Source organism: Tupaia chinensis, unplaced genomic scaffold (assembly GCF_000334495.1).
Source record: "Tupaia chinensis unplaced genomic scaffold, TupChi_1.0 Scaffold143624_1, whole genome shotgun sequence".
Classification (NCBI taxonomy): Eukaryota; Metazoa; Chordata; class Mammalia; order Scandentia; family Tupaiidae; genus Tupaia; species Tupaia belangeri.
Genome location: NW_006203472.1, coordinates 58,566 through 67,600, shown reverse-complemented (window position 1 = coordinate 67,600; position 9,035 = coordinate 58,566). Strand labels below are relative to the sequence as shown.

Sequence of the window (9,035 nt, the reverse complement as noted above, 5' to 3'; positions counted from 1 at the left end):
CCACACGCCCTTCCCCACGTGCTGAGTCTGGGATGTGGCCAGAGCCCCTGAACGGCCCCTCCTTCCCCAGTGTGTGCCGCGCCCATGGTCTACTTCGACTGCCGCAACGCCACGCCTGGGGCCACTGGGGCCGGCTGTCAGAAGGCCTGCCACACCCTGGACATGGCCTGTGTAGGTGCCCTGTGACTCCCATGACCCTTCTGGTGACCCCCATAACCCTTATGCTCCCTGCCTAATGGCATTTGCAGAGACTGTCAGCCTCAGGCCTTCTCCAGGTGGTGAGGGAAGCTGAGCTCCCTTGGGACAGAGGCCGTGGCTGATGTCGCACGGGGACCCCTGCACGCGTGCCTGCTGGGCTTCCAGCTGCCGCAGCCCCATCCCTGGGAGGGTCCTCCGAAGACCTGCTGCTGAGCGCTCCTGGGGCAGGCCGGCCGTGCCGTCCACTCAGCTGTGTCCCTGGCCCCGCAGTATGCCACCCGGTGTGTGCCGGGCTGCGTATGTCCTGACGGGCTGGTGTCCGATGGCGAGGGTGGCTGCATCGCTGTGGAGGACTGCCCCTGTGTGCACAATGAGGCCAGCTACCAGGCCGGCCAGACCATCCGGGTGGGCTGCAACACCTGGTATGTATGGGGCTCAGCCCTGGGGGATCCGGGACCCTGCCAGGCCCTGTGGTACGGGAGGTGCCCATCAGAAAGGGGCAGCCAGCACAGGGCCCAGGCAGCACGGGCTCTCCGGGTTGGACCCACACGCACGGTCAGGCAGGCACACGGAAGACCTCCATGGGACCCCTGGGAAGGCCCCGCACAGCACCACCCGTCCCTGTCCCCGTCCCCGTGGGAGGGTGACCTGACTCCTGGCCGCCCCGCCCAGCACCTGTGAGGACAGGATGTGGCAGTGCACGGATGAGCCCTGCATGGCCAGCTGCGCCGTGTACGGGGACGGCCACTACGTCACCTTCGATGGGCAGCGCTACAGCTTCAGCGGGGACTGCGAGTACACGCTGGTGCAGGTACGCGGGCCACCCCCAGCCTGGCTCCCCTCCCCGAGGGAAGGCGAGCAGGGCTCCTGACAGCGTCTGTGCCCCCAGGACCACTGTGGCGGGAACGGCAGCACCCCGGATGCCTTCCGTGTCGTCACAGAGAATGTCCCCTGTGGAACCACGGGGACCACCTGCTCCAAGGCCATCAAGATCTTCCTGGGGGTGAGTGTTGGGTCAATGGTGATTGGGACACCCCCTCTGGGAGGCTCAGGGGGCCCCTACGGCAGGTGCCATGGCCAAAGGACCTGTAGGAGGTGACTGCGGGCCTCCACTTTCTCACGCAGAGCTCTGAGCTGAAGCTGAGTGACGGGAAGGTGGAGGTGATCGAGAAGGGCACAGGGCAGGAGGTGCCCTACTCCATCCGCCAGATGGGCATCTACCTGGTGGTGGACACGGACGCCGGCCTGCTGCTCCAGTGGGACAGGAAGACCAGTATTGTCATCAGGCTCAGCCCTGAGCTCAAGGTGGTGGAGCAGGGCCGGCTGGAGACGGGCGTGTTGAGGGGAGAGGGGAAAAGAGAGAGACACAGGGAGACGGAGAAAGAGACAGAGAATGGGAGAGAGAGGAGGGTCTGCCCCTTCAGAGGAAGCCAGCTGGGAAGTCTCTGCTAGGCGTGAGTGCTCTGGGGCTGCCCTACAAACTGGGAGGCCGACACTCTCCCAGCCTGGGTGCCAGCAGGCCAGATGAGGCGTAGGCAGGCCTGTGCTCCCTACAGGCTCCAGGGAGGAGCCGTCTTTGTCCCTTCCAGCCCCTGGGCCCCCAGGCCTTCCTGGCCTGTGGCTGCATCACTCCGGCCTCTGCCTCTGTGATCACACAGCCCCTCCCGGTGTGCCTGTGTCTGAATGTCCTACTTTTCATAGTGACACCAGGCAGTGGATTTAGGGCCTACCCAGACCCCATGCAACATTACCCTAAGTCGATTACATCTGCCAAGACCCTGTTTTCAAATAAGGCACATTCCCAGGCCTGGGGCGAGGACTCCAGCATGTCTTTTGGGACTGCCATAGAGCCTTCTGTGCTGTTTCTACCTCCCTGTTCTCCAGAGACTCTGGGTCTTCTTGGGGGTGATGGCCACCCTGGGGGTGGTCAGGCTGGTCGGAGGCAGGAGAACAAGGAGCAGCCTCAGTCCTAGGTCGTGATGGGGCCATGGGAAGGAGAGCAAACGTGTGTTAACCTGGTGCCCACAGCCTCGCCGAGATGCAGGCAGGGCTGGTCTAGGAGTCCTGGGTCCCTGCGGGCAGGACCACTGTGGGGCCGTGTGCATAGGGCTGGGGTGGGCTGAGGACTGTCTAAGGGTGCTGGGGCCTGGTGAAGGGAGTGAGGTCCAGGAGTCCATGTCAGGGGAGGGGCTGAAGGGGCTGGCCCTTCCTGTGCTCACTCGCTACCCCACATGTGCCTCTGCAGGGCAGGGTCTGCGGCCTGTGCGGGAACTTCGACAGCAATGCCATCAACGACTTCACCACGCGGAGCCAGTCTGTGGTGGGCAGCGTGCTGGAGTTTGGAAACAGCTGGAAGTTCTCCCCGTCCTGCCCGGATGCCCGGGTGCCCAGGGACCCCTGCACCGCCAACCCTTACCGCAAGTCCTGGGCCCAGAAGCAGTGCAGCATCATCAACAGCGCCACCTTCGCCGCCTGCCGTGCCCATGTAGGTGGCCAGGGCAGGGACGGGGAGTTTCTCAGGCCCGAGGGGGCCATGTGCCTGTGCGTGGGCAGCCGGGGCTCAAGAGCCCTTGTGTCCTGGAGTTAGGGCCCCGCTCCCGTCATCCACAGCCTCACAGCCGTGGGGGCGGGGGAGCGACATGCCTGAAGACCGCCCGAGAAAACCCTCAGCAGCTGGAGTCCATGGGTGGCACCAGGGGGGCTGGCTGTGGGCACTGAGACAGGCCTGGATGACCGCTGGGTCACCCACTTGCTCTCCCCACGCTGCAGGGGACTAGGCCCTGCCAACGCTCCGGCTGTGGGCCTGACCTTGGTCCAGGGGAGGGCGGGGTCCCCGGAATCTGAAGCTGCATCTCCTCAGGTGGAGCCCACCAAGTACTACGAGGCCTGCGTGAGCGACGCCTGTGCTTGCGACTCAGGGGGTGACTGCGAGTGTTTCTGCACGGCCGTGGCCGCCTACGCCCAGGCCTGCCAGGAGGCGGGCGTGTGGGTGTCCTGGCGGACGGATGTCTGCCGTGAGTCGGGCTCTGCAGGCGGCCGGGAGTGGGGGGTCCGGGACTGAAAAGGGAGATGCCCTGCGGTGTGCCCGGTGATGCTCATGGCTGAGGGAGGGCAGGAGGCTTCCAGTGAACAGTGAGACAGAGATGAGGGGCACAGAGCTGCCGGAGGGCTTGCTGCCACTGTAGAATGTTCTGGAACAGAGCAGTTAGCAGGATTCTCCATCCCCAGTCCAGCTGGAGCCCTGTCATGAGGAAGGCAGAGCTGGGGAGCTGGGCTAGTGGAGGCTCCTACCCTGAAGACTGCCCCTGTGACGACCGGGCAGCCAGGAGGAGCCCCCATCTGGCCACTACCCTTCCTCCCTCCTTACCAGCAGCCAGGAGGCACAGGGAGGGACAAGGCCCCAGAACAGCCTGACCGGGCCGCTCCCCAGCGCCCCAGTGCCCTGCTGAGGCCCCTCTCTCCTGCAGCCCTGTTCTGTGACTACTACAACCCCGAGGGCCAGTGCCAGTGGCACTACCAGCCCTGTGGGGCGCCCTGCATGCGGACCTGCCGGAACCCCCGAGGACAGTGCCTTCATGACGTGCATGGCCTTGAAGGTGGGCTGGGGCTGTTCTGGGGGTCCTGGGCCAGGTCCTCTGGCCTTCTCTGGAGTCCTCCGTCGGGCTGGCCCCACGGGCTGGCTTTGCGGCCTCGGTCTCCAGCGTGTGCCGGTGTGAGCCCCTCAGCGGGTGGTGGCTGAGTTGTCTGTCCTGCTGGGACTCCGGCACCTCTGCCCACAGGCTGCTACCCCAAGTGCCCAGCAGAGGCCCCCATCTTCGATGAGGACAAGATGCAGTGTGTGGCCAAGTGCCCAGTCCCGCCCCCAACTCCCTGCTACGTCCACGGGAAGGCATACCGGCCCGGCACGTCAGTGCCCTCGGACAAGAACTGCCAGTCCTGGTGAGTTCTCAGCAGAGGAGCGAGGAGCCCGGAGCATGGGCAGAGGTGGGGGGGGGGTTCAGCCTGACCACGGCGCCCCAGGGCCTCAACCTGTAAGGTGCAGAGGGGCGCCTATGGCTCGGTGCCCCTTGAGGCTGGCACCTCAGTGCCCATTGCTGGAATCGACACTGTCAGAGACAGGAGTCGTCAGGAGCCAGCACCCCTGTTCCAGGCCCAGAGGTGGGCGGGGTGCAGGGCAGCTACCCGGAAGTGTCAAGTGGGGTGAGTTGGTGCTTTAGTCACCAGCTCTTTGGTCGTTGACTGGAGGTGGCCTGTGAGGGTGTGACCTTGAGAGGCTGACTGCTGGGACTGGGGCGAGGCCTCTGCGACCGCATGCCCAGGTGTGCCCCGGCCTCCAGGGCACCCCGCACTGTCCCCAGTACCGAAGCCCCAGGCCCAGCTTCCTGTCCTGCCTTCTCTCCACAGTGTCTGCACTGAGAGCGGTGTGCGGTGTACCTATGACGCCGGCGGTGAGCAGCCAGGGCCTTCCTGGGGCTGGGGTCTTGGGGGTTGCTGTCCATCCCCGGCCCCCTGACGTGCCAGGCCGCTCTGCTCTCCCACAGCCTGCGTCTGCACCTATGACGGGCAGCACTTCCGCCCAGGGGACATCATCTACCACACGACAGACGGCACGGGGGCCTGCATCTCCGCCCGCTGCGGGGCCAACGGCACCATCGACAGGAGTGTCCAAGACTGCAGCTCCTCCACTCCCATGCCCCCCACCACCTTCTTCTTCTCCACATCTCTCTTCGGTAAGGCCCGGGCTGCCCGGGCACAGGGGTCTTGGGCCTGCTGGCCTTCTTGGCTTCTCCCATACCCAGCTCCGGGCACCAGAGACAGCCCCTGAGGATGGAGCAGTGCTTGGGGTGAGGCTCTGGGCATGCTGGTACACCCTTTCCCTCCACCTGTCACCCAGCACCTTGTCCCCTAATCCTACAACAGGCGTGAGAAGGGGCCGGCCTCTCCGAGTGTCCCTGGCAGGCCTGGTGTCCGCGCTTCGGCTCAGCAGGCGCTGGGCCCCAGCCCTCGTGCTGTAGGGCTCGGAAAGCCCTCTGGGAACTCCTGGCTGGCTGCTTACCTTACGGTGCACAGGCGCCCTGAGTCCTCACCTTCTTCCGGGCGGTGGTGGTGGGGGGGGTTGCTTTAAGGCTTCCCAAGGTATCATTGGAGCATCCCCAAGAGTGGAGAGCCCTTGGCTTTGGGGATGCCGAGTGTGAAATCTGCTCAGGGCATGGCCCGGTCGACCTCCTTATGAGGCTTATTCAGCTGATGTGGTCCACACCTGCCCTGTGCGGTGTGTAGACAGGCACAGGCTGCCTGGTGTGGGCATTTGGATGTCTGTTGTGGCAAGACCCACAGGGCAGCTGAGGGGTCCTGGCAAGGCCACCTCAGACACTGGCCCTTGGTGCTCAGCCCTGTCACCTTCTCTCTGTTCACAGTAGAGAGCTCAACGCATCCACCCAGCACAGGCCTCAGCCCCACCCAGAGCACGGTGCACACGGCTACCCCGACGACACCTGCCACACCTTCCACGACCGTGGGGACGTCCCCCAGAACGAAACCTGCCGGGACCTCCACACCACCCCAGCCGGCCTGCGGGGAAGAGTGCTGGTGGTCACCCTGGCTGGACATCAGTCGTCCTGGACAGGGCATAGACAGTGGTGACTTTGACACTTTGGACAACCTCCGCGCCCATGGCTACCCCATCTGCCAGGCCCCGAAAGCAGTGGAGTGCCGAGCTGAGGACGCCCCTGATGTGCCGCTCCGAGTCCGGGGGCAGCGTGTGGAGTGCAGCCCGACGGTGGGGCTGACCTGTCACAACCGGGACCAAGTGTTGGGGCTCTGCGACAACTACCAGATCAGAGTCCTGTGCTGCACGCCCCTGGCCTGCCCCACTGCCAGTAGTCCAACCCAGACCACCTCTCTGGCAGCCTCCAGGACAGCCACGACTGGGACTATGACCTCAAGGCCGCCCACAGCCTCCATGGCCCCTGTCACCACAACGGGCCCAGCCACTCTCTCTGTGGCTAGCACACCTGTCACAGTTAGCACTCCACCTGCCCCGGGCACCTCTTCACCCTCTCCACACACTTTTCCACCCTCCCCGGGCACCCTTCCGCCTGTCCCAGAGACCCCTCTACCTACCCCAGGGACCCCTCACCCCCCACCAGGGACATCTCCACCTGTCCCGGGTACCACTACATCTATCAAAACAACTCCCTTGACCCCCAGAACAACTCCAGTGCCACAAACAACTTCGACAGCACACTCTGTGTCTACCGTGGCCACAGGGACCGGGGAGTCGACGGCCCCCGAGCCCAGTAAGATCTCCTGCCTGCAGGACCAGTGCAGCTGGACTGAATGGATGGACGGCAGCTACCCCGGACCAGGCAGAGACAGTGGGGACTTCGACACTTTCCATAATCTGAGAGCCAAGGGGTACTCGTTCTGTGAAAACCCGAAGCGCGTGCAGTGCAGGGCGCAGTATTTCCCCGACGTCCCGCTGGCCGAGCTGGGCCAGACCGTGACCTGCAACAGCAAAGAGGGGCTGATCTGCCTGAACAAGGACCAGCTGCCCCCGATCTGCTATAACTACGAGATCAGGATCCAGTGCTGCCACGTGGTCGATGTGTGCAGGTCACCGCCCACCCCACAGGAAGACAGCACCACACCCCGCACCACCTGGGCCACACAGCACATGACAGCCAGCTCTGCCACAGCGCCCACAGCGACGAGCACTGCACACCGCACCCCCCCAGGTTCTTCTCCCGCGACCCCGCACTGCCAGCCCCAGTGCCGGTGGACCAAGTGGTTTGACGTGGACTTCCCAGCCCCTGGGCCCCAGGGGGGAGACAAGGAGCTAGCTGGAGTGCCGAGCCGAAAGCCACCCCGAGGTGAGCATCGAGACGCTGGGCCAGGTGGTGCGCTGTGACCGCGACGTGGGCCTGGAGTGCCGCAACCACGACCAGCTGGGCCCGTTCCAGATGTGCCTCAACTACGAGGTGCGCGTGCTGTGCTGCGAGACCCCTAAAGGCTGTACTACCCCTGTACCTGTCACAGTTCCCAGCTCCCAAGGAACCGGCACAGCGGCTGTGCACACAACGAGCACAATCTCCACACCAAAGCCCAGCCCCTCTGTGGTTCCGAAAACCAGCACAACCTCTATGTCAGCAACCAGCACCGCCCCAATTTCCACAACCAGTGCAACAACTGCTCCGACAACCAGCACAATGCCTGTTTCAACCACTAGCACAACCCATATTGCAACAACCAGCACAACTATTATTCCCACAACCAGTGCAACTCCTATTCCAACAACCAGCACAACCACTATTCCAACAACCAGTGCAACCCCTCTTCCAACAACCAACTCGACTCCAATTACGACAACCAGCACAACTCCAATTCCAACAACCAGCGCAACCCCTATTCCATCAACCAGCACAACTCCTATTCCAACAACCAGTACAACTACTATTCCAAAAACCAGAGCAACTTCAATTATACCAACCAGTTCAACTTTGGTTCCAACAACCAGCCCAACTCCTATTCCAACAACCAGCTCAACTCCAATTACACCAACCAGTTCAACTCCGGTTCCAACAACCAGTCCAACTCCAACAACCAGCACAACTCCTATTCCAACAACCAGCGCAACCCCTATTCCATCAACCAGCACAACTCCTATTCCAACAACCAGCGCAACCCCTATTCCATCAACCAGCACAACTCCTATTCCAACAACCAGCGCAACCCCTATTCCATCAACCAGCACAACTCCTATTCCAACAACCAGCGCAACCCCTATTCCATCAACCAGCACAACTCCTATTCCAACAACCAGCGCAACCCCTATTCCATCAACCAGCACAACTCCTATTCCAACAACCAGTACAACTACTATTCCAAAAACCAGAGCAACTTCAATTATACCAACCAGTTCAACTTTGGTTCCAACAACCAGCCCAACTCCAATTCCAGCAACCAGCACAACTCCAGTTCCCAAAACAAACACAACCTTTATTCCATCCACCAGTGCAAGTCCTTGCCGGTGGACCAAGTGGTTTGACGTGGACTTCCCAGCCCCCGGGCCCCAGGGGGGAGACCAGGAGACCTACAGCAACATCATCAGAAGTGGGGAGAGAATCTGCCACCGGCCCGAGGAGATCACACGGCTGGAGTGCCGAGCTGAAAGCCACCCCGAGGTGAGCATCGAGACGCTGGGCCAGGTGGTGCGCTGTGACCGCGACGTGGGCCTGGAGTGCCGCAACCACGACCAGCTGGGCCCGTTCCAGATGTGCCTCAACTACGAGGTGCGCGTGCTGTGCTGCGAGACCCCTAAAGGCTGTACTACCCCTGTACCTGTCACAGTTCCCAGCACCCAAGGAACCGGCACAGCGGCTGTGCACACGAGCACAATCTCCTCACCAAAGCCCAGCCCCTCTGTGGTTCCAAAAACCAGCACAACCTCTATGTCAACAACCAGCAGCACACATGCTAAACCAACCAGCACAACCCCTATTCCCACAACCAGTGCAACCACTATTCCAACAACCAGCGCAACTCCCATTCCAACAACCAGCGCAACTACTATTCCAACAACCAGCGCAACCCCCATTCCAACAACCAGCACAACCACTATTCCAACAACCAGCACAACTCCCATTCCAACAACCAGTGCAACCCCCATTCCAACAACCAGCACAACCACTATTCCAACAACCAGCTCAACTCCAATTCCAACAACCAGCTCAACTCCAATTCCAACAACCAGCTCAACTCCAATTCCAGCAACCAGCTCAACTCCAATTCCAACAACCAGCTCAACTCCTATTCCAACAACCAGCTCAACTCCAACT

The 9,035-nt window shown here is 62.2% G+C and overlaps 1 protein-coding gene across 1 annotated transcript in view; it reads left to right on the top strand.

Annotated features, from left to right (window-relative positions):
- Positions 1 to 9,035, top strand: part of MUC5AC (mucin 5AC, oligomeric mucus/gel-forming) — a 40,425-nt gene that overhangs the window by 14,681 nt on the left and 16,709 nt on the right. The window contains 17 exon segments of the mRNA XM_027766681.1: positions 71 to 171; positions 469 to 620; positions 871 to 1,009; positions 1,088 to 1,201; positions 1,324 to 1,503; positions 2,444 to 2,683; positions 3,059 to 3,212; positions 3,666 to 3,794; positions 3,978 to 4,137; positions 4,603 to 4,646; positions 4,740 to 4,928; positions 5,619 to 6,144; positions 6,208 to 7,045; positions 7,095 to 7,223; positions 7,427 to 8,126; positions 8,158 to 8,534; positions 8,711 to 9,021. Coding sequence (XP_027622482.1) covers positions 71 to 171; positions 469 to 620; positions 871 to 1,009; positions 1,088 to 1,201; positions 1,324 to 1,503; positions 2,444 to 2,683; positions 3,059 to 3,212; positions 3,666 to 3,794; positions 3,978 to 4,137; positions 4,603 to 4,646; positions 4,740 to 4,928; positions 5,619 to 6,144; positions 6,208 to 7,045; positions 7,095 to 7,223; positions 7,427 to 8,126; positions 8,158 to 8,534; positions 8,711 to 9,021 — 4,483 coding nt within the window.